General features: G+C 42.0%; 1 protein-coding gene across 10 annotated transcripts in view; it reads right to left on the bottom strand.

The window, feature by feature from the left end:
• MLLT3 (MLLT3 super elongation complex subunit) overlaps positions 1 to 24,748 on the bottom strand; it is a 135,480-nt gene that overhangs the window by 33,378 nt on the left and 77,354 nt on the right. For 7 of the 10 annotated variants that reach the window (XM_081894329.1, XM_081894326.1, XM_081894327.1 and 4 more), the window contains 4 exons: positions 23,269 to 23,351; positions 19,638 to 19,781; positions 16,054 to 16,173; positions 12,284 to 12,889 (listed from right to left, as the gene is read on the bottom strand). In XM_081894329.1, coding sequence (XP_081750455.1) covers positions 12,284 to 12,889; positions 16,054 to 16,173; positions 19,638 to 19,781; positions 23,269 to 23,351 — 953 coding nt within the window. The remainder of the gene's footprint in view (positions 1 to 12,283; positions 12,890 to 16,053; positions 16,174 to 19,637; positions 19,782 to 23,268; positions 23,352 to 24,748) is intronic. The other 3 variants (XM_081894332.1, XM_081894333.1, XM_081894334.1) reach the window with 1 other exon arrangement.

Here is a 24,748-nt window from a genome sequence, read left to right as displayed (position 1 = left end):
ACTCCGCTAACCCAGAAATAGTACCTGGGTTAAGAACTTTGCTTCAGGATGAAAACAGAAATTGTGCAGCGGCAGTGCAGTGGCAGCGGGGGGCCCCATTAGCTAATAATAATAATAATAATAATAATAATAATAATAATAATAATAGTAATAGTAATAATAATAAATAAAGCTAAAGTGGTGCTTCAGGTTAAGAACAGTTTCAGGTTAAGAACAGACCTCCAGAACGAATTAAGTACATAACCAGAGGTACCACTGTACTACTACTCTTTATTGGTTTTTCAAAAATACATATTATCAGTGACTTTGCACATAAATACACAAAATGTTCAACAGCTGTAACTCCCATGGTCTTAGGCAGTTCAAAATTATTGCATATAGGTATGCCAACCAGAAGAACATCTGAAAATAAATTGTAAGTATAAAATATACAATAAAATAAAAATAAAGGGGGAAAATTAGTCCCATCAACTATACTATTAAACTAAACCAACATTCTATCTACCAAGTAATTCATTCTTCTCACATTTCTGGATATGGTCAACTCACAATGAGTGTCAAATTCACACAGTATCTCTTGCAAGTACCGCCTGATGCAGTGAGAATCTGGCTGCAGTGATTAAAATTGCTCAGCTTGTTAGTTTGACAGAGTGATGCTACTTAATAATGGCATGACACATTCATGGAAACTACAGCAGAGGTTTTCAATGCATATTATCAGCTTAAATTCAGCTGAAGGCACACCTCCTTTTAATCAGAAACATAAAAAGACCGCTTTACAACAACTTTCCCCCAAACCCCCATCACTTATTCCAAAATGGAAACCTATTATTCAAGCTCCATATGGGCTCCTATTTCGTTATGACTGTATTTCACTCAGTTACCTGCTAAAAAATATCACACCTTGCCTTCAAGCTTTGGCAGAAGGGAAAGGTATTCAGTTAATAAGGGCCTGGAGGTTTTACAAGACAAAGAGAGTCGGGTCAGAACAGTCTACTAAAAAATTATAACAGACAAATTATTAGATCTTTGGCTGGAACCATAGCTGCATTTTAGTGTTAATTAAACAGACACTAATGGTGCAACTTTCATAAACTCTTTTTGGTATCTGAAGAAGTGTGCATAAACACGAAAGCCCATACCAATAACAAACTTAGTTGGTCTTTAAGGTGCTACTGGAAGGAATTTAATAAATAAATAAATATGCAAGCCATTAATTCAGCAGAAGCCCAGGTGACTGCCACAACGACCTTTCAGCAAGAAAATATACATAAAGACATAAATTAAATATAAAAAACATAGATTTAAATATATAAAAAAATAGAATAAACTAGGGGCTACTTAAACCTCTGCTTGCTTCACTTACCAATCCTGCCCACTACATCCCAAAACCTCCCTCCCTCAAACCCAATTTAACCCCACTCAACCCTCCCCTTTTCCACTTCATGCTGTAGCCAATCAGGCTGAAGAGGTGGCCCAGCTGCAGCATCATTGCAGGAAGGAGGTCAGAAGCAGCTGGGGATTATGAGGCCAGCCGGCCACTGCCTCTAACTGGTTTCCCCTTTCCCATGCTGTTCCTCCTCGCAGGCTGACCCTTCATCCTCATCAGCAACAAGAGGAGAGGATTCCCCCAGCTGGCTGAGGAACAGGGTGACCAGCAGTGGTACCTGCTAGCCAGGGGACCTAAGTGCTGGGGGCAGAGGCCCCAGAGCTGGCAGGCAGGAGCCAGCAAAGCAAGCAGGTTACTGGGGGAGGAGGCTGCTGTAGCCTATTCAGGATCTACCTCCCCGCAGATCAGCTGGGCCACCCATTCATACTGACTCTTGTCACATTGTAGTTCACACCGCCACCTCTCTGTGGCAAAGCAAACTGCAGCGCGACAACATGCTTATACTTTTATTATAGGTATAGATAGATAATTTCCACCTATCGTCCATCTTCCGGGAAGGAAATACTGATCTGCACATTTTGCATTTATACAGTCAGCAGGATGCTATGATCAGCAAATCTATCATCCATGTTGCTATAGGCACACATGCAATCGAAGGCAACAAAGATTCAAACTTATCTAGGGCGTACTCAGAACACACACTGATTTCTTTGTGGATAATGTACTGAGCACATTAAAAACATCGCTAATGTTTTTGCATTTCATTTTCCTCCTTCTAATTTAAAACAAACAGGGCTGCATCCAATAATGTCTCAACAGCACAAGGACTGCAACAGGACTTCATCTCCCATTCTTCTCATGCCCCCCAAATCTATTCTGGGAGCTCCCACATCTTGCAGAGCAGATCTGGGGTGTGTGTAGGGAAAGGAAGTTCCATTGCATTGGCAGAACTCTTGCAACAAGATAACTTCATTGGCCAAAACCTGTAATTTCCTTGATTATTCTCTTTGGATTGTCATCACCAAACATCTAAATGTGTATTTGGTGCATTTGGTTCACATCAACAGTGAGCACAGAAACCCAAACCCAGGCCAGGAAGCAGAGGAATGATGGAGTGGCATAGCCACTGCCAAATCCAAAGCCTCCAATGGCAATGCTAGGCTGGTGCAAAAATTGGGACAGAAGAGTGAACCCACCAGCCAGGAGCTGGTGTAGCAATTAAGCCCAATGCTGTTAAGCAATGGCAATACAGCTTGGAATCCAGTCAAACCAGGCCAGTTCATCCCTCCCTGTCACTACCTTGGAATTTCTGCAGGCTATTCTGGTGGGACTTCCACACACACCAACCCTTGGGGGTGGGTGAATTCCTTTGTGGATGAGGGACTGTGCAGCCAGTGGCTAAAGGAGCTGCTCTAGGTTGGGCAGAAGAAGATCTCTGCCTCATCCTCACTCTAAGACTGGTCTATATGGATCCTCTAAGACTTCCATATGGATCCTTGACAGGGCACCTCAAGGATGGAGGCCCAATGTAGACTTGCAGGCCACCCTATCTGGCTCTTGGGATGCTCTACAGATGAGACACTGTCCCAAGAAGCAGCTCTTACAAGCCCCACTGTGCTGGTCCCGGGGGGTTACCGGGCAGCGTGGTCCGAGTCCAGTCCGAGGTCAAGGGTGTGGTATGGAGGCTGTACATCAAGGCTGAAGCTGGGTCCAAGGCAAGGAGTCAGGTGGGGTCAGGAACTCTGGCAGAAGAGCAGGACAGGGTGCCGGCAGGAACAGGTTACCAACAATGTTGCTCCCGCAACCTGGGACTGGGCTGGCTGGCTTTTATCTGCCCTGAGGCATAGGGCGGCCCCAATCCTCTGGTGACTCGCCTCTCCTGGCCTGAAGGCGAGCTCTCCTCCTGCGGGAACTTAGCTCCCTCCACCTCTCTGCCCTGAGCCTCTGCAGTTCAGGAGACGCTGAAGGGTTCTGGACCCAGAGGCAACCTCAGCTTCCCCTGACGGGGCTGAGAGTGGAGCACCTGCAGGCAATGGGTCCTTGATCACCTCCAGAGCCAGAGCAGATTCAGCTGATGCCTGCACCTGAGGATCCAGCACAGGTGAGGACCCTTCAGGCTCAAGCCCCAGCCCCGGCTTAGCTGGTTCTGGAGGCGGGGAATCCTGTGCATGCTAGGATTCCTCAGGTTCAGCCTCTGAATCTGATTCCCAGGCCATCACACCCACTTTGCATCCTCCAGGCTGGAATGAGTCCCTTGAACTCTGACAATCCTTCTTCTTTGCCAGGATGGAAAATAAGGGAAGACGTGTGAGCCTAAGAAACTAGCCTAGCGGAACAAAAGTAGCATTCACTTATTGCTCTGCTCACTTTTGCCTCGGTCCCCACCCATGTGGGGCTTGGGCTGACAAAAGGTCCCCATCCTTATTTACAAGATGACGCTCCTGACTTTCATTCTCCCTGTTTCAGGGAGGTGTGTTGATAGAAAAGCAAGAAAACAGAACCCCGCTCCCGTCTTCTCTCGGCCACAGTTATTTTCATAAGCCGCAGGTTCAGCCTGAAATAATCTTTAAGGGGATCCGAGGTTTCAAAGTTTCCCCTTTACAAAACAGTTAGCCCCTTGTGTAAATACTGCAAGACCCACCACCACAGGCAGACAGCGAAAACAAGGCCAAGCATTTTGTTATCATGAAGCTACATGGCGCAGTATAGGAAACTGCCGGGCATTTTTTTTTAATGAAATCAAACATCCTGTGATTGAAGTTTTGTACAGCTCTTTAAAAAAGATAAAGGCAGAGCTTTTAGAGTTTTAAGTGGACCGAGCTACTTTCCCACTGCCTCAATAGCCATAAATTTTACACCTTTCCTTCCCTCCCGCCCTTTGCCTTGTTCCTGTACACACTTCAGATGAGAGCCAACAAAAGTCACAGCATGGAATTTTGACCTGCCTGAATCCACAAGCGCTTCTGGATGGCTTTGCTAGCTCATATAAATGTTACTCATACCTTAAAGGATCTACCACAGTGGTTAATATACAGATTGCTGCTGAGATGAATGCTTAACATCCTCAAACGACAAGGATATATTTCAAAATATATATATCAGTGTAACAGTGTGCATAGTTTAGATAAAAGTAGGGAAACGTTTGAGATTTGTTTTGGTAGGAAACATAAACAAGGAAAATCTTAAATGTCTAGAGTAACAGTGTGGTAGTGCAACTGAACACAAGATTTGTGGTATCTAGACACAACGGACAGAGATTATTGATCAGATGAGCATCCTAGTATCCATACCTGCAGGTAATTTGCTTCTGGGTTATATTAACTATTGGGTAAAGGGGCCCCTGACCATTAGGTCCAGTCGTGACCAACTCTGGGGTTGTGGCGCTCATATCGCTTTACTGGCCAAGGGAGCCGGCGTACAGCTTCCGGGTCATGTGGCCAGCATGACTAAGCCGCTTCTGGCGAACCAGAGCAGCACACGGAAATGCTGTTTACCTTCCCACCGGAGCGGTACCTATTTATCTACTTGCACTTTGATGTGCTTTCGAACTGCTAGGTTGGCAGGAGCAGGAACTGAAGAACAGGAGCTCACCCCATCATGGGGATTCGAACCGCCAACCTTCTGATCGGCAAGTCCAAGGCTCTGTGGTTTAACCCACTGCACCACCCACGTCCCATATATTAACTATTACATTTCTGCTAATTAAAAGCATGTTTACATTTCCACGTAGGATAAAGGCAGCATATTCCATGATACGCAGTTAAAAATCACTCAATGTTTCTACTCAGCAGAGTGGCAGCTGCCTGTGGAAATTGCGGCAACACCAGTCCATTTCAGAATTACCACTGAACGGCCGTGCTTTTACTATCCGAAGCAGCAAAAGAAGTCAGCAGCAGTTTTCTATACCTGATCATTGAAAAATGTTGCTATTGGGAAGTTCAGTTCTCGTCTAAGAAATGCAACGTCGTTTTTCTTACAAAGTGTAAAGCTATTTCGGCTGCATTAATATCTTCAACATGCTTGTTGATTAACAGTTTCTTCCAATGCCAATGTTTTGGCTAAAACTTTCATAAAGAAGCTGTAGCTTGTCTGTGCTTACAAATGGTTTGCCTCCAAGATCTCTGTGTGGGTGAGCATCAGACGCATTTCAAAGCATGGAACAGAAACATCCTTTAGCCCTAGTTGTAACTGAGTTAGGGCCATGGTATAAAAATGAAGGGAGGCAATTTCAGCCACATCCTTCCTGTGTTTTACAACCTTTGCCCCACACTAAGAGAAACAGTCGTTAAAGACCCACCTTAGAAATAAAACGAAAGACCACCTTCTGTCAGCAAGTAGCTTTCATCATGGGAAAACCTAATGATGGTTCCTCTAGCAAGCTATTTATTGCTTGGCTCCAGACAGTATAAACTGTCTATGAATGAGGCTGCAAGGGAGTTAAAACTTACTCAGCTTTTGAGCACCCTATGAAATCCCACCAGATTTCTAGCAACGTATTTATTCTCAACAACTCCTTTATGCGATGGGATAATTTTAATTTACCTCTTCTGGCCAAGAGGTGCCATTAAAAAACAAATTCTGCTGAAATGTAGCCTGTGTCTGCAGCACGAGTTTTAATCAGCATTTTACACTGGTCAGGGCGGCAAAGAAAATTGCCGGGTGCATAACCTTTAGCGTCATTTTTAGATGTTTAGCGTTAAAAAAAGGTAGCGTCTGAATCTTCTCTCTAAAAATATTTAATTTTAAAAGGGTAAGTAATACGTAACTTCTATAAGTCTTTTTAAAGCAACATTAGAAAGTTATTTCTTGAAAATAAAAATCAAGAGCAGTAAAAGTGATCTAGAACTATCCTTTATCTTAAAAACAAAATATTTCTGCTGTTAACAAGGCCATGTAGCTCATAAGTCTTCAAACACTTAGGATGCAACCCCACACCCCTTACTTGTGAGTAACCCCCACAGAACACAAATGAGACTTGTTTCTGAATACACATGTATAAGGACTGCACTGTAAATCTATTAATTACTTTATCTTTTCCTAGCACAATATGTGCCTCCAGATCAGAATCAGACCACCAGTTACGCCCACCAGCCTTTCAACCCCTCAGAAGGTTCAACCACAAATAAGAAAATAAAAAAATACCATGCCTTCAATTCTTTCGTTGTGAAACTTTGAAGGTGCTCTGCATTAAATCCCCTGGGCCTATTTGTCTGCAATTTGGCAGGTTTGAGCCGCTCTGGAAGGGCTCATGTGTCTGTAAATTTCATCCACTTTGGCCAAAATGTGAAAACACACACACATATATGTATATCTTGCCAATTTAAATAAGCCCAGGGCAGGAAAAACAGAAAACACCTAAAAGCAATTCCAACGCAGAGGAATTTGGGGAAAGATCTGTACTTTAAAAAGGGTTGTAGGAAGACAAATGTCTTCAGTAAGTGCTGAAAAGATAGCAGACACTTTTCTTCTCTAATATTTAATGGGAGGAGACTCCAAAGGGTTGGGACCATACCACAAAAGGCCCAATTCCTAGACTGTGTGAAATGGACCACACGAGAAGATGGTACCTGCAGGAGTTCCTCACCTTAGCTGGATGTATCAATTGGATATATACAGGATGAGACAATCTTTCAGGTAACCTGGTTCCAAGCTATACAGGACTTTATAAACCCAAACTAGCACACGGAACTTAGCCTGGTATGGTGAATAGTAATAATTATTATTAATAATAATTTTATTGTTTATACCCCACCCATCTGGCTGGGTTGCCCCAGGCACCCTGGGCGGTTTCCAACACACACAAATACATAATAAAATATCAAAAATATCAAGAACTTCCTGATACAGGGCTGCCTTCAGGTGTCTTCTAAAACTTGTATAGTTTTGTTGTCTCTTCTTTTTTTGTAAGGAATAGCATACAGTGGTACCTCGGGTCACATGCGCTTCAGGTTACATACGCTTCAGGTTACAGACTCTGCTAACCCAGAAATAGTACCTCGGCTTAAGAACTTTGCTTCAGGATGAGAACAGAAATCGTGCTCAGGCGGCACCGAGGCAGCAGGAGGCCCCATTAGCTAAAGTGGTGCTTCAGGTTAAGAACAGTTTCAGGTTAAAAACGGACCTCCGGAACGGATTAAGTACCTAACCAGAGGTACCACTTTATTATATATTTTATCTATTGAATAATTTTGAAGAGAAATATAAAAGAGCACAACCCACTTTTAAGATGCTGTTAAAATGTGCTAAGTGTTGTTTCTAAATATAAAAAGCTATAAAAGTTTATTTTGTCCTGGGCTGCTCAACAGGGCAGTTTATTTGTCTAATTCATAGCCTGCTTTGAATCTGGTGCTTCCCAGGATCTTATGCTCACTTTTCTGGGAGTAAGGCTGCCATCTTTAATCCCATTCACCTGGGGATATATCCTACAGAATTTGAGTGGGTGGTTAGGATTGTGCTGCAAATCAATGGGATTTATTTTTGAACAGATATAGGATTATGTTAATCTCTCTCCCTCTCTAATCCTATTTTGTAAAGCAATTAAAAACTATTCTGCAGTGACCAGCTGATTTTGACAATAAACTACTATATGTGGTGTACGTATATTTATACCTTCAGGGTTGGCAAGATTTTTTGCTTTGTTGTAAAGCATCAGGACTGTAGTGTTGCGGTTAAAGGAAGAGGAGGGATGCCTTTCTGGCTTTGTGTATGCTTATTTTTCTTTACATGAATATTTTTTGGGTTTTTTTTAACAGGAATGGAATTATATATTTACATCTTGCATTTCCTCCCAGGAGCTCAGGGTGTGTGCATTGTCTTCCCTTTACCCCTTTTTACCTTTTTAACAGTCCAATAAGTTAACCTAGGCAACCTCCAAGGGCCTTCTGGCGGTTTCCTCATAGCGTGAAGTGAAGATACAGGGAACCAGGCAGAGGGCCTTCTCGGTGGTGGCACCCGCCTCCCGTCAGATGTCAAGAAGCTTCACAATATTCCAAAATACCTGAAGGAGCGTCTCCACCCCCATTGTTCAGCCCAGACACAGAGGTCCAGCACCGAGGGCCTTCTGGCGGTTCTCTCATTGCAAGAAGTGAAGGTACAGGGAACCAGGCAGAGGGCCTTCTCGGTGGTGGCACCAGTCCTGTGGAACGGCTTCCCAGCAAATGCCAAGGAGATGAAGAACTATGACTCTTCTAAAAAGACTTTTCAGGTGTCTTCTATATCTGAAGTTGGCCCTATATAGGGAAGCTTTTAGTGTTCAACTGTTTACTATGGTTTTATAAATTGTTGGAAATGGCTGGGGCAACCCAGTCAGACAGGTAGCATGAAGAAGAAGAAGAAGAAGAAGAAGAAGAAGAAGAAGAAGAAGAAGAAGAAGAAGAAGAAGAAGAAGGGGTTGTTGTTGTTCTGTGGGGGTAATACTGGGCCAGGAAACCTTGTTGGCTTTGTTGCTGTGCCCATATCGCATATATCACCAAACAAGATTTGTGTGTCCTTCAATTTCTATGTAAATCAGCCTTTTGGACAATTAGAACTTTTCACTGAACTGGAAGCTTATTTAAAAACATCAATATTCTACCTGTCACTCAGACATCCAAGGTAGTGTACAACAAATACAGTCATACCTTGAGCTACAGACGCTTCAGGTTGCGTTTTTTTGGGTTACGGACCGCCGAAAACCCGGAAGTACTGGAAGGGGTTACTTCCGGGTTTCAGCAGTTGCGCATGCGCAGAAGCGCTAAAACATGCTTTGCTCATGTGCAGAAGTGCCGAATTGCCACCTATGTGTTACAAATGCTGCGGGTTGCGAACGTGCATTGCGCACGGATCACATTTGCAACCTGAGCGTCCACTGTACTACTTAAAAGCAGCACTAATCCAAAAAAGTGAGCATCACCATGTCAAATTCAAACAGCTCTCCTCACATACGCCAGCTGGGAACACCCACGTCAGCACAGCTACCTGAATACCAGTGAATAATGGAGCCAAACAGACCTCTTGGGAAAGGGAATTCCAGAGCCTAGGAGCAATAGGAGAGAGCTCCTCCAGACAAGCTATTTATCCTTTATCCACCCGGCGTGCACAAAGCTCACACAGAGGTTAGATTATAGCCACTCATTACTGAACATTTGTTCCAATTTGTTTGTGATGTTACATGACCATGATCAATCGCTCTGATTTCCTTGTGGGATGCTTATATGTTTTCCTTTTGGTCATTTGTTCATCCCACACTTTCCAGTTGTTGTGCTAGGGCAGAAGAACTTTAATACACAGTAATTGCACAAACCTAAATTTCCTGTAGGGATGCGGGTGGCTCTGTGGGTTAAACCACATAGCCTAGGACTTGCTGATCAGAAGGTCGGCGGTTGAAATCCCCGTGACGGGGTGAGCTCCAGTTGCTCAGTCCCAGCTCCTGCCAACCTAGCAGTTTGAAAGCACGTCAAAGTGCAAGTAGATAAATAGGTACCACTCCGGTGGGAAGGTAAACGGCATTTCCATGCGCTGATCTGGTTTGCCAGAAGCGGCTTAGTCATGCTGGCCACATGACCCGGAAGCTGTATGCCAGCTCCCTCGGCCAATAAAGCGAGATGAGCGCCGCACCCCAGAGTCAGCCACGACTGGACCTAATGGTCAGGAGTCCCTTTACCTTTAAATTTCCTGTGCTTCAATCCCTTCTACAAAATAAGTACCGAAAGTCCGCTTGCAGCACTCTAGAGATTCAGAAAGTGCTATATAACTTTTAAATATTACAACTATCAACTTTTTAAAAAGCAACAACCAGGAAAATCATCTAGTGCTACAAGCATAGGGGAAAAATGCAAAGACCCACCAACCCCACAAAGACTACACATTACACACCAAATTACACTTTCATAAGCAAAAAAAAGAGATAGCACAGGAGTTCACCACAGAACTTTTTTGTAGAGCAAATAGTGTGGATGACTAAAGTAGGCAAGCAAACTTACAGAACTCAAGTCGGGCGAGATAAAGGCTTTTGATTCTCCCAGAATATTCATGATGGAGGTTAATAGGTCTGAGGTGCAGCCTACAATCCTCAGTTGGCAACTCACTAAATATAACCATCTCCTTTCTGTCATAAAGAACACCTTACAACCCTGAAGTCTATGAAATGTATTCCTCTACTAGACAACCATCTGTTCAGAGATTCGTGCTAAAGTACATGTGACGCTTAAAATATATTCTGCTGTTTACATTCATTTCACACTATCAAGTATCTAAGAGCCAATTCATATTTCCCACACAAGCATGAACTTCAGAAGTATGAATCCTAACACATTGCTGAATTTTACTTTGTGATGTAATGCAAGTTCAACACTCATTAATACTAGCACCAAATGATGACTTATCAGTCAGAACAGCTTAAGCCCACAGTGTCAACTGGACCATAGCTGTCAACTGACAGATTTGAAAATAAGGGGCCAGCGGCCTCAAAAATAAGGGATCAGTAGCCAAAATAAGGGATTATCTAGGCATAGGTATGTTCAACTTCTGAGCCCCTCCGAGCCAAAGGCAGAAAGTCCAGCCAGCAGCCAAACAAAGTCTCAAGCCTCAAGGAAAACCATCGTCACCTCTCCGCTCGGAAGCGCTGAGCAAAGGCAAGTCCCCAGGCAACGCAGCCGATTTGATCAGCATAAGGCATGCACGCTCCACACACCCCCAGTCGTTCTTAGACTCCTTATTCGGTGAGCAATGCAGCCAAGAAACACAGCTGGAGCCTCCCTCCTCCCTGGCTGGCAGCGAGGAAGGGAAAGGAGCTGCTTCCTTTGAAACCCAGGAAATTTAAGGGACATCATCAATAAGGGACAGCAGCGGGACATGGCGCTGGGATAAGGGACTGTCCCACCAAATAAGGGACACTTGACAGCTATGAACTGGACACACAATACTGTTCCATACCATATGCATATTCATCTTTAAGTTACCAAGTTGAGATAAGTGATGAACACACTTCTATGAATGGGCCTTGGAGGGATCCCTAGCAATTAATGATATCTTAAGCATCCGTGGGCAAGCAATTAGCATCTTGGCTAAGAACGAGCCGTTGCAATCATATACAAACTTACACATCTCTTTCCCATTCAAAGCCGATTTTCAATGTATTATCCCTTTGCATGCATCAATTAGTATACGCTATAACACGTCTGCCCACAAGAAAAAAATAATCATAAAACCCAATCTGTTTCCTGGCAGCGAGAAGCAATCACATTGAACGGCCTCCGTTAACACACATTTCTGCAGCATTATTAATAAAGCAACAACAAACTGATGCAACTCCCGAGAGGGTCAAAAATGAAATCAGCCAAAGCATCTGCAAATGAAAGTGTGCCAACAACCAATTTCCATGGTTTTGAATAACGAAACAGAACCTGCACACACACATAGCTGTCAACTTACAGATTTGAAAATAAGGGACCAGCAGCCTCGAAAATAAGGGATCAACAATTACTTTGATAAAATATACATATTTCGTTGCGTGCAAATGGCTTTAGATAACTATTAGGTCCATAAATTACCATATAGCATATATTCAACACAAAAAAACAGCAACAATGTGTTGTTGACAAAGGACAGCTGGACATAGAAAGGGCCCCATTACCTCCAGTAGCTTATTTAAGGGACATCATCAATAAGGGACAACAGCGGGGCATGGCGCTGGGATAAGGGACTGTCCCGCCAAATAAGGGACGCTTGACAGCTATGCACGCACATGGTGCTGCTCAACTAAACTGCACAGAGTAGACCCAATTAAATTAATGGACCTACCCCTGCTCTGAGTAAAACTTAAGTTTGATACCACCTATTATGTACATCCTTTTCTCTCTCTCTTTTTTTAAGGGATAAACTGAGGAAGGGATAATAGCCATATAAAAGCCTTACTTCAGATTTCGAGGACATGTTCTCCTCCATATCGGAATCGTTAGGATCCACAATATCATCAAAGGGGGGTAATGTGGTCTTCTTCTTTTCCAGTGTCTCGCTTTCCATTTTGACTTTCCCAATCTTAAACTGAGATTTATCCTTTGTCTGTTTTCTGTCCGCCGTGGAACAAGTAAGTATCAGTGGGGGAGCACTGGAAAAACTCTTAAATAAAGCCTCCGAGCCACTTTTCCTCTTCTTTTTGGCTGCAAGATCCTCAGAATCCATCCCCGGAGGCCTTTTCGTGGGGGCTTTCTTCTCTTGTTGCTGTCCACCTGCTATGGTAAGGATGTTGTTTTCGGATTTTGGCTCCTTTGACATGGGTTTGGGTTCCTTGAAGGCCATTTTAGGAACAATTTTTTCATCCTTTAGTGGTTTGTTTTCTTTGGGTTTTTTGGAGGACTCTTTGGAAGATTTGTTATGTTCCCTGGAAGGTTCTTTGAAGGCACTTTTATGTTCTTTCGAGTCTTTAGAAGGTTTCTCCTTGTGCTCCTTAGTTAATTTATGGGGCTTTGAAAAACTGTTGCTGCTGCTGCTGCTGCAAGTGCTTATAATCTTACTTGGGTCCTGCAACAATGGAAACCACAAAGTTAACTTTTAATAATAATAATAGTAATTTTTATTCTTTTATTATTTATCTGTTGCTCATCTGCCTGGGTTGCCATGCGGCCCCCAACAAAATATTAAAAACAAAATAAAATATCAATCATTAAAAACTTCCCTGAACAGGGCTGCCTTCAGATGTCTTCTAAAAGTCAAATAGTTGTTTATCTGTTTGACATCTGGTGGGAGGGTGCTCCATAGAAAGGAATTTTTGTCTTTGTATTTATCTACAAAGTATTGTATTGTATTGTATTGTATTGTATTGTATTGTATTGTATTGTATTGTATTGTATTGTATTACTACTGCTTACCACTATGTGAGGGGAAATACTATGAACAGCAATATAGATATTTAAACAACAACAACAACACTATTTTATCTAACAGGTTGGTGTTGTTAAATCATAAAGTAGATACAGCAAATAGGAACCCAGCACTCCTTAAATGGAATGTTTTATTTTAAGTTTTAGTTAACCTGCTAGATACCCCCCAAAGTGAAAGTAAGGAGGGTTTTCCTCTTATTGCCAAACATTTTTAAAAGGCAAAATCTAGCACGAAGTAAACTGAATTCCTTTGAAACCAATGAATTAGAATACAGCTCTGAATCTTTAATCCTATTGCTAAAATTGTGCACTTAAACTACGTGACCGGATATGACATAATTTGTCATATTTGTGGGGTGTCTACTGGAATGAATCCTATAGATGGCGTAACACATACACATAAGACCAATTCGAGGGAACTGACCCTCTTTGCAACCTCGTGATTGTAGTTCATGAGATCCTCGTGCAAGTCGAATGGACAATCCATTGCATTCAAACACCATAACCGTCACGGAAGAATTCGAGTAACTCGTGCATGTGTGCAAGATATTATATAATGAAAAGTTAATTCTTGGTTTGCTTTCTTCATCAACTACTTGCAGAGCCAACCATGAGAAAAAGTGATGGGCCATGCAACACACTGACAATACACCTCCCAGGACCCAAAGAAACCATCGTATGTAAATGGTCTGCCAATTCTCTCTTCCAGTTGCAGCTGAAATCTAGCTTTCCTGATTTTAAGCAATGCTTTTGGGGAACTCAGGACAAGAATGGAGGTGTCTGAGATAAGGCTGGATCCCAGCTTGGAAAAAAGTTGGCCAGCATTAGATATGAACAGTTCAAATTATGATCCAAACAGTTCAAATATCCGTACTAACATGCAATCTTACGATAAATTGACTTCACCACACTTAGTGTAACCTTTTAGGAATAAAGCAGATGACTCCAATTACGACATAGTTTTTTTTAAAAAAATTGAAAAAGCAATTAAATGCAACACATTTTAATGCAAAAATGACCACTAACAAAAAGCAGCTTACAAATTTTCTTGGCTTTTAAGTTATATACTGACGATGGCATTCTTCTATGGTATTGCCTGCCATTTCTAGCTTTGCCTCTTCACAAAACAGGCAACGGTTGAAGTTGAACACACAAAACACCATATAGATATAGATAGATAGATAGATAGATAGATAGATAGATAGATAGATAGATAGATAGATAGATAGATGATAGATAGATATACAAATTCAGCTTGCGTTCCTCAAGCATGGATACATGCAATAGCTAGTTGGAAAACTTTTACTTCAGAAAGCCTACCAAGACAATTTATTTTTGCTATCTGATGTTTGTTTAAAGTTTTGCTGATTTCTTTCAGTTTTTGTTGGTAGTGTTATCATGTGCACCCCACAGAGAGTTTTCTGATGAAGCATGTTTATTCCTTCCTGACAAATAAATAAATAGTTTGCCATTTGCTTGGACCTTGTCATAATGTTAAATCACTGCTAGCCACCTGCATTTCACATAGATTTGGAAAATAGCTCAGCCAAGAGAGCAAGAAACTCTTAATCTCAAGGCTGTGGGTTTAAGCCCCAACCTGAGCAACAGATTCCTGCTTTGCAGGAGGTTGGATTACATGATCCTCGAGGTCTCTTCCAACTCTTCAATTCTATGAAAATACTCTTCACAATTTATCCTACTGCAAGTTAAAATGGTCTTGGCTACACAAAACACCCAAGAATTAAAATATGTGCAGAAATGCTCTTAAAAGTGAAGATAATTAGGGGCTTAGCTCCCCATAGTAGTAAAATCACAAGCTCCCCAGAACACAGTTAACATTCAGCTTTCCTTGGCATTTTATCTAACCTGATTTCTGCTGCTGAAAAGTGGTTTGGAACTTTGTTTAATCTGCAAGAAAGAAGGGCCTTTTCGCTGCCTAGGTTCAGTTCTATTCCTTCTAACCTCCTTTGGGGTAGGTTTGTGGGTTTGGCAGAAGGAGATAGGATCTGCCCATGCGAAGCCCACCTGGTGGACACTCTAGCTCACACGGCCCTTAACTGTAAAATGTATGATGGTCTCCACCAACAATTTCTAGACCATCTATGTGTTCCAACATGGAAATCAGAGGTTATGCACTTCTTATTACAGGCGAGAGACTAGGAGCTTACCAAGACAGTAGTTAAGTTCCTCTATTTGATTTTTTGTCGCCGAAGTATGCTACAGGATCCTGCCCTTGCTCAACACCCTCAGAGATGAGGCGGGTTGCCCGCTCCTTCTGCCCTCTGGCGGGTGACTGTGCTGTTGGGGTGGCGACAAGATTGCACTGCCCTATCTATTTTAAATGTATTCTGAATGTTCTTATGTGATGCCAATAAAGGCTACTTGAATTAAACTTTGCCTGGTCCTTATTGAGAAATGGGAGGAAACTCGTATACATTCTATTACCAGACTTTCGTGGATGAATGAAAACGCACTTTGATGACTGCATTGTTCAGTTTCTAACGTATGTTACTCTTTAGGTTAGGGTATAAGGTGCAAAAAACTATGTTTGCACATTTAACACCTGCTAAGAAAAATGGCCATTTAATGCACATAGGTTGAAGACACCTCACTTTGAAAGGCAAATAAATGGAAGAAAATCTGAAATGTTCAAGGGTGATAAATATTTTCTAGAACTATGACTGGTCGTTCAGTCACCTGATTTAAGTATTGCTCTGAACTTGTCACTTGCTTCTTGGCCACACAGCTTTCAAAACCCTCAACCAACGCACATCCCAAATTCTCTTATCCTCCTATGCCTCTCACCTTCGGCCCATGAGATGATTTCTTCTTCACTTCAGAAAAAGACAGGGAATTACTGGGAAGGTTCAGGAGGTGAAGACTCTGTCCTGAAGCAGCTGAGGTCCCATCTGACATTACCATGATCTATTTTAAAATGGAAGCATTAGTAACATTTATAAAACAGCTGAGGATCTAAGGCAAAGTTCTTGGAAGTCAACACTCAAATCAAACTCTGGTTTCTGCCGTAGGCATACATAACTGACATCAATTTTAGTATAATTTGGAGTTCACCATCAATGGAAAGGACAGACTGACTGGAAAAAAAATCCATATTAAAAATGCTGTTAGAAGAGCCCAGAGAAGCATAACTGATATATACCGTATTTTTCGCTCCATAAGACGCACCTGACATTAAGACGCACCTAGTTTTTAGAGGAGGAAAACAAGGAAAAAAATATTCTGAACCAAACAGTGGGTGTGTGATTTTTGTTGTTCATGCTGTGGCCACAGACATGATATGTGATTTGACGGTGAGTTTGGGGTAACCCAATGCAAAAATCCTGAGGATCCATGTGGATCCGTGCTTTGTAACCATGTTTTTGCACCAATGCGGCCCCACAAAACAGTGGATATGTGGTTTTTTTGGTGCAGGTTGTAGCCATGGACATGCTATGTGATCTGATGGTGAATTTGGGGTGACCCAATGCAAAAATCCTGAGGATCCATGGGCTTTTACCTTCCTCCTCCCAGGCAGCCTCCTTTATCGCTAGCCTCCCTTATCTGCCTCCCGATCGCTTGCCAATCAGCTGTTGCTTTCCCTCTTGTTTGCCTTAGTGTCTTTTCCTTAACTGGAGCTGTTTTTTGCTCCTCCATTTCTTCTAATTTCTCTCCTCATTGCTTGTTTAAGTATTCTTGTCTCCTCTCCTTGCAAGTTCACTGTCTTTACCTCTTCCCCCCCCCCCGCGGCAGCCTCCTTTACCCGCAGCCTTATCTCCCTCCTGATCGCTTGGCGATCAGCGGCTTTGTTTCAACACCCACTTCCCTCTTTCTAAAAAAAAAGAAGAAGAAGAAAAGAAAAAAGCACGATCTGCTTTTTGTTCCTGGGCAATTCAGCTCCAGGGACCACTCATTCGCTCCATAAGACGCACAGACATTTCCCCTTACTTTTTAGGAGGAAAAAAGTGCATCTTATGGAGCGAAAAATACGGTGTGTGTGTGTGTGTGTGTGTGTTATTAATGAACACATCCTGAACACATACTAATTCTAGCCATTTGGCTTTGAGATGCCTCTTCCAGCTTGCTTCCCTATAGTCATGCAAAAAGAGAAAATGCTTGATGATGTTTTCTAGCTAAAAAATCAGCCTGCTCCTTTCCCTAGCACAGGGATCTGCAACCTTTAAGACAAAAAGAGCCACTTGGACCCGTTTCTGAAGAAAAAAAATTGGGAGCCGCAAAACTCGTCATTATAAAAATAACTTTTTTGTCACTTTTTTAATTATTTCTTTGTTTGACCCCTCAGAATTACTCCTCCTCATAGAAATAAACGTTAAATTAACAAGTTACCTTTTTGTGTGTGTGTGTTCTTCACTCCCCTTCAAAACAGTGACCAGCGTACATGCCCCTTACAATGCAGTGACCAGAGTACATGCCCCTTACAATGTAGCGGCCAGGTGGGAAGGTGACGTCGGGACGGTGCGTGACTAACGAACGCACCGCCCCATGCGACGTCACAGCCAGTACAGCGCCCGCCACAGTGGGGAGCGCCTCCTCCCCTCGCTAGTATCCGCCCTGGAGCCGCGGCAAAGGTGTAAAAGAGCTACATGTGGCTCCGGAGCCGCAATACTGCACAAGGTGCTAGCAAGGTTATAAATAGCAACTACTACTGTTCAGGCTTTAGGGCTGATTTGAGATTGCAGTTCATTCGATTTCTGTTGCCCGTTTTAGTCATTCAGCCGGCTAATAAGCAGTCCAGTAAAATGACAGTGGAACAGATAGCTACGTTGATGCCGCAGCTGGGAACTTTTTGCACCTCAAGTATTCCTGGAGGAATCTAGGTCATGAACTTATCACCTAGCATACTGCTGGAAACTAGATTTAAGTACTGAGCATCTATGCACTCCAATAATATATGAAATCTAGATTCCAGAGTTGTGGTTCTGCTATGCTGGCCATGTTAGGGGGGAGCAAAAAAAAATCCTAACATCTTTTGCGCTTTGTGTAAATTAAATGTATAACGAGAGTCAATTTAACTTTCTTTCAATAAGTTTGAAAATGCAAGCAAAAACAAAAAACAGCAAATTTTACTCTCCTGGGGCAAGAAATCCTGCTACTTGCTGGAAGGAAAAGAAATAAACGTGAAGGCATTTTCATAATTTTTCGTTCTACTAGATGCTAAATTATGAAATAGCTCTACAAGTGGGGGCACTTGAGACAGCTCCTTTCCCAGTAGCCACCGACCTTGTTCTGGATAAGAAAACACACCACCAATGTTCTTAACCCACGACCCAGGCTGATGTGGAAAGAGAATGCTTTCAGGTGCTATGTAGGGTCGTAAAAAGAAAAACACTTTGAAATGCACTCGGAAACAGACCCGCAACCAGCCCAGTCCATTTAAGCACTGAATAATATGCTTCCTGGGACGCGGGTGGCGCTGTGGGTTAAACCACAGAGAGCCTAGGACTTGCCGGTCAGAAGGTCGGCAGTTCGAATCCCTGCGATGGGGTGAGCTCCTGTTCTTCAGTCCCTGCTCCTGCCAACCTAGCAGTTCGAAAGCACATCAAAGTGCAAGTAGATAAATAGGTACCGCTCTGGCGGGAAGGTAAACTGCGTTTCCGTGCACTGCTCTGGTTCGCCAGAAGCGGCTTGGTCATGCTGGCCACATGACCCGGAAGCTGTACGCCGGCTCCCTCGGCCAGTAAAGCCAGATGAGTGCCACAACCCCAGAGTCGGCCACAACTGGACCTAATGATCAGGGGTGCCTTTACCTTTTTTAATATGCTTCCTACATCCTGTCTCTGGTTACTGACTTCTCAGAGAACCTAGCAGCCTTTTTATTATTATTAAAGAAACTGGAGTTTCTGGGCATTACAGAAATCAACCTCTGGATGTTACCAAAGTAAGGATGATTGTGGCAAGTCTAGAAAAGGCCACAGCTAATAGAAGGCTTTTTACCGATCTTGGGCTTCTGGCAACAAACCTCAATCTAGAATCAGCCGCAAACTGAACAGGATCTTGTAGGAACAGTGCAGTCCTGTCTGCAACAGTGTAAACACAGTCTCACTGATTTTGGATCTTAAACTGGCCAAGCATTTTCAGAATTACTGTCTTACTTTATGGATATGAAATGCATGAATTGGTTCTACATTAGCTTCAAGCTGATAGGCCCGCAAGTAGTAGTTTGATCTTGTGACTGTCTGCTGGGCTGAATGTTGTACATTCCGTACTTATTTTTGCGGGGTTCAGGTCACTGGTGCAAAAAACATGCCTTTTCTACTCAAAAGCATTCTGGGCTAGGGGTGAGAAATCAAACTCTGCAATGCCGAGACTTTACCAAGGATTGTGCATACAGGCTCCTTCATATGGTTTCTGGACATACAGACAGGACTTACCCCTCCTGCTTTAAGCAACTTTCTTCTGAACTCTTCCGTTGGGTTATTGAATGTGAGCTTTTCGCAGCGAAGATGATTTACAGGTGGGTGGCCTTCCAAGTGAAGGAATAGGTCATAGTCAAAGCGGACTTTCTTCGGTTCTTCCTACGGGTTAGAAAACAGTCAACTATAGACAAACAAAATGGACACCACACGACGTGCTTGCTTTTACGCCAGTTGTTACCGCTGATTCATTTCTTCGTCTGTCGTGAAATGCAACATTACATTCATTAAGATCTAAAGATTACCTTAAGTGGAATCTTTAAAACTGAGCAGTGCTTACATGTCCTAGGGCTTCCTAGCTTGAGTCATTGCTTGAGAATGACTTTCAGGAAAAAGTTCCCCCAGAGCTGTTCTCTTCAAAGTGGGTAAAATAAACAGAAGTTTCATGGCTGAAAAGTCTATCCTGGAGTAAATCTTCTTCATCCTAAACTAAGCTCCACCCCCAACTTAGCATCAAGCTATTCTCCAACAAGGAAATAAAAGTTTATTAAACCAAACTACTGTTTCTGTAGCATTCATCTAGAATTCAGGAACTGGTTTCCGAATCAGATGGGTAGACATGTCAGTGCCCAATTCACAAATCATTTCTCCCCCCAAAATGAGTGTAAGTTTATGCTAAGTTATTGTCAGTTATTCATACAGCATGTTCTAAGTACTATTTTTTTTTTAACCCAAGGGGTTCATTATTTTAACAAACTGTCAGGGATGCCCTTGGCAAATGTTCAGAGGCCACAGATTGTTCCAAATGCAACTAGAAGCACACTGCTGCCAAGTTGATACTGATCCTTTCTGGTGTTCCAAGAACATTTCAAAGTGCTAGCTATAGTGTAAAAAAGGCCTGGTATACTTGGAGATGAGGATATAACTTTGCTCTCATCTTCTTTCCTAAGACTCACTGCAATTATTAAGATCAATCAAGAATCCCTAACGACGATATAAAAGCTGCAATTTCTCTTTTTTACTTGGCAACACATGCGTTTTCTGTCTGCATTTAACCACATTAACTGCTCAAAGTCTTCGATTAAAGAAAAGGACAAAATTGAAGCTGGGGGGGAATAAGCATATATGAGATTATAAAAATAAGAACCCAATATTACCAGGAGGCTGGTGCTTCCATTAAAAGAACACACAAACAAACAGGGAACCAAGGCTGAAATATAGTGACTTCCCCAAAGTCTGGAATCTATGCCCCAATCCTGCATTACTGACTAGTGAAGTGTAATCCTAAAAATTAATTCTCCCAGAATCTCTGCTGAAGGGCAATAGAGAAAATGTGGGGGAAAGCCCTAATTACATAGAATGTGAAGCCCCAAATCAAGTTATGTTTCATTCCTCAACAGTAAAAAGATGGAGGCAAAGGATGCTGCGATAATGACCAGTGAACAATTTCAAACAACATTGTTCCTCTATGTGAGTGGCAAGCTCTGATCTCCACCTAATGGTTTTAGGTGGCTAGACTTAAAACATGCTTTCCAATCCACTGAGAATGTTGTGGAAATTTTTTGTTCATGCTACTTCATGAAAAGAAACAATGCTACACAATATATACAGTTTAATGGTTCGTTGTACCTGAGCTTTAGCAAAGATAGGTAGAGCATGTAAAGAATGACCCGTATTTAAGTAGTTCTTCTAACAAAAGCAACCAACTTCTCACACAGCAGGCCATCACAATGCAATTTGTGGTATCAGGGAAAGGAATCAAATGACTGCCCTGTTGTAAATATCGTATAAAATTTCTTAGAAGGCCAGGGCAGGCCAACTGCTGTACAAGGAAGGATAGCTCCTCAGGTAAGATAAAAATGCAGAGCCTTTCCTGCCTCTATGCCCTAGATTTTTACAATTTAAGTTGCCAAATAATGGAAGCTTTGACAGACACATCCACAAATGGAAACCTCATTTTCCAAGCAAAATTTGAGGACACATATGACTTCTTTTGAAACAGGTTCTTCAGAGAAGAACAGCATTTCAAGGTCACAACCAAAATAACACTGCCGTCCAACAGCTATGGGGGGTTATCTTGAGGAATCAACAGTTCACTCACGAAAGACAGATTTTTCCCGGAATGCAAAGCTACACACCCTGGAAAACAGCTACCCCTAATAATGTTCTATAACATCAAGAAAAACCATTAGCAGACTAGATCAGTTTGACGGTTAGGAAAGAACAAGACTTCATGCTTTTATAGATAAGAATGAAGTAATTCTCTTTGGGGAAAAGTAATTATTTTTCCCACCCTGTATGAAGCCCAAACGTCCACAATGCCCTGGAACAAACACTAAACACCACATTTAGTGAAGAAATTGTGCACTTGTGTACAACTGCCTTTGTGTATTCCAAGAGAATTCTGCTACGGTTCTTGGTCAAAGTCACCAGTTACTGGCAGGGATTTGTTTGCAAATCCTAATGCAATCATCATAATCATCATCTTGACAAGTAAGAAGAACTTAACAAAGAGAAAACAGTTCATTTTAGTCACATAGCTAATTCACGAACATTCATTGTTTTCCAATGGCTGCAATAATCTAGGCTAAAATGTACTCTCTCTGCATGTGGTAGCAGAACTTCAAACCCTCCATTCTCTTTAAGCTATGTTACATCTTCCTGAATTCTTAAACTTATATGCAGCAAACACTTTCAAACCAATATCCTTTTTTAAAAAAACAAAACAGACAGAGAGAAAACACATGGGAGCAGGTCTTGTAAATCTCATAAGTACCATTCTGACCCTACAAACCCACTAGTTCTTTAATTTCGTTTTATGTAAAGGAAATGCAAAAGCCAAGTGAACTAACTTAGAGATGCCCAGCACTGTAAAAAGCAAGTAAAATGGAAATCAATTTCTGACAGGATGTATGCTTTTGCGTTGCACAGAGGTATTGAAGAAGCAGGGCTGGTCATTTTGTCTGGTCAAACAGTCAGATACTTAAAGCATTAGTTCCAACTGTAAAAAAGAGATAATTGCGCCAATTACAAACACCCGAATTAGATAACTGTTGTAGTGAAATATTAACACTTCCAATTGTTTAGATCGAACAAAGTTACACAGATGAACAAGATGAAAGAGACCGAATATTTCTTTTGCTTTCGTTCTAATATCCCAGGAAGAGTCTAAGCAATGACAAGTTGTTGTTGTTGTTGTTGTTGTTGTTTTAAAAAAGCACAAATAGCACATAAATCACAGTAAGAAGTGAGCTCTGAACTTGATTGTAGTTATCGGGGCAGGAAAGGGAGCTTGCTCCTAATTATATGAAGATAGGACAGCCCCATAGCTTCCACTAGCTGGGGGGCAAGGGGGCCTCTCTCCTCCCTTTGCTATCAGGGAAATTCATGATTAAATTTAAAAGATGGCAATAACTACCTAAACATGATAATTACTGGCTTAATGATATTAACTGTAATCAAACAGAAGGCAAGCACCTAATCAACCAGCCATGCACAAAAGTTAAGCTACTCTCATGCCTTCTAGAACTAAGAGCACTTCAATTTTTTTTTTTTGAAAGAATACTTTAAACCAACATTTCTTTAGCTATTTTCAAAGGGGGAAAAATCTAGATAGATGCTGAGAAATTGAAAGAGCAGTATTACACACCTTGTTCTTGAAGTAAACCTCTATTGGCAAAATGAAACCAGCATACCCAGATTCCTCAACTTTGTACGGTGGATCTTTGCACACTGGGGGGGAAGAGAGAGAGAGAGAGAGAGATTTTGAGTCTTTACAATCTGCGTAATAATTCTATATATGAAGCCATTCAAACTGCCTGAGAAAAATGCTCCTTAGTTTTTAAACGATTTGGGGAAAGGTTAACATTTCATAACATGATTCCTTCCTTCCGTCTCTCTCCTGATTCAAGAAAGGGGAGGACTCACCCAAATATTTGAACTCAGCCACTGGAAAAACACTGGCTACTGGATATCTTTAACCAATCAGCTTTTTGTTATTCAGTATTCTTTTTAATAATAAAAAAGTACTCCCAAACTTTATAATCATTTACAGATAAACCTGCAAAGTTCATTCAAAGCTCTTGAGATCTTTTGCTTAATATTTTTATCCTCTACAACTGATGTATTTAAAAGCCAATCACTTTGTGGTCAGCTCCCCAAATTTAAAGTTAACAGACTTGGCTGGTGATCTGTACCACGCAGATCTGCTACAGTCATACCTCAGATAGTGAACGCTGCTGGTTGTACGTTTTCGGGTTACGGACCTCGCTGAACCTGGAAGAACCGGAATGGGTTACTTCCGGGTTTCGCCGCTCGCGCATGAGCACTAAATCACACTTTGCACATGCTCAGAAGCGCCAAATCGCATCACACTCATGCGCAGACGCAGTGCTGAGGGTTGCAAATGTAACCTCCTGCACGGATCACGTTCGCAACCCGAGGTTCCACTGTATTTCTTCCTCCTTGGTCTCATATACTCAAAAAGGTAACTGTATCCCCGTACCGAATTTAAGAAATTGTAAGCTCCTCAGTGCAGGGAGCTGTCCTCTTGTACTCTAAACTGACTTTGCACACTGATGGAACCATATAAACAAGCAAAGTAAAAGGCTATTTGCTATGCCCTGGATGAGTCCTTGAATTAAATCAGAATTAAATCGAATTGTTACAGATTAACATGACAAGACTGTGAAATCACACACCAATATCATTAGTTGCGCCTGCACAGGGGCTGCTTCCAGCACACTTGTAAACAATTAATTGCTTGCTTACTTATGGCTAATAAGAACTGGTTCAAGCAACCAGCAAACGTATTTCAACAAAAGCCTTGCCCCCTTTTTGGTTGCATTTGACTGAAAATCTATATGTAAGATGGGGTAGAAAGCTTTTTGTGGGGCTGAAAATTTTGGACTGTTTGCAAGCGAAAATGCGTTCCTTTATCCATTGGAATGGATGCAAATCCAGACCTCTAATGGATGTCTCTCTGAATCAGTCAGAACAGTGTTAGGAACTCAGATCTACAGTGAAACCTCGGTTTAAGAACAGCCCTGTTTATGAACTATTCAGTTTACGAACTCCGCAAAACTGGAAGTAGTGTCCCGGTTTGCGAACTTTACCTCGGTCTACGAACA

The sequence above is a fragment of the Podarcis melisellensis genome, assembly GCF_964234715.1.
Source record: "Podarcis melisellensis genome assembly, chromosome: 17".
Lineage (NCBI taxonomy): Eukaryota > Metazoa > Chordata > Lepidosauria > Squamata > Lacertidae > Podarcis > Podarcis melisellensis.
This window is presented reverse-complemented; position numbering and strand designations above follow the sequence as displayed.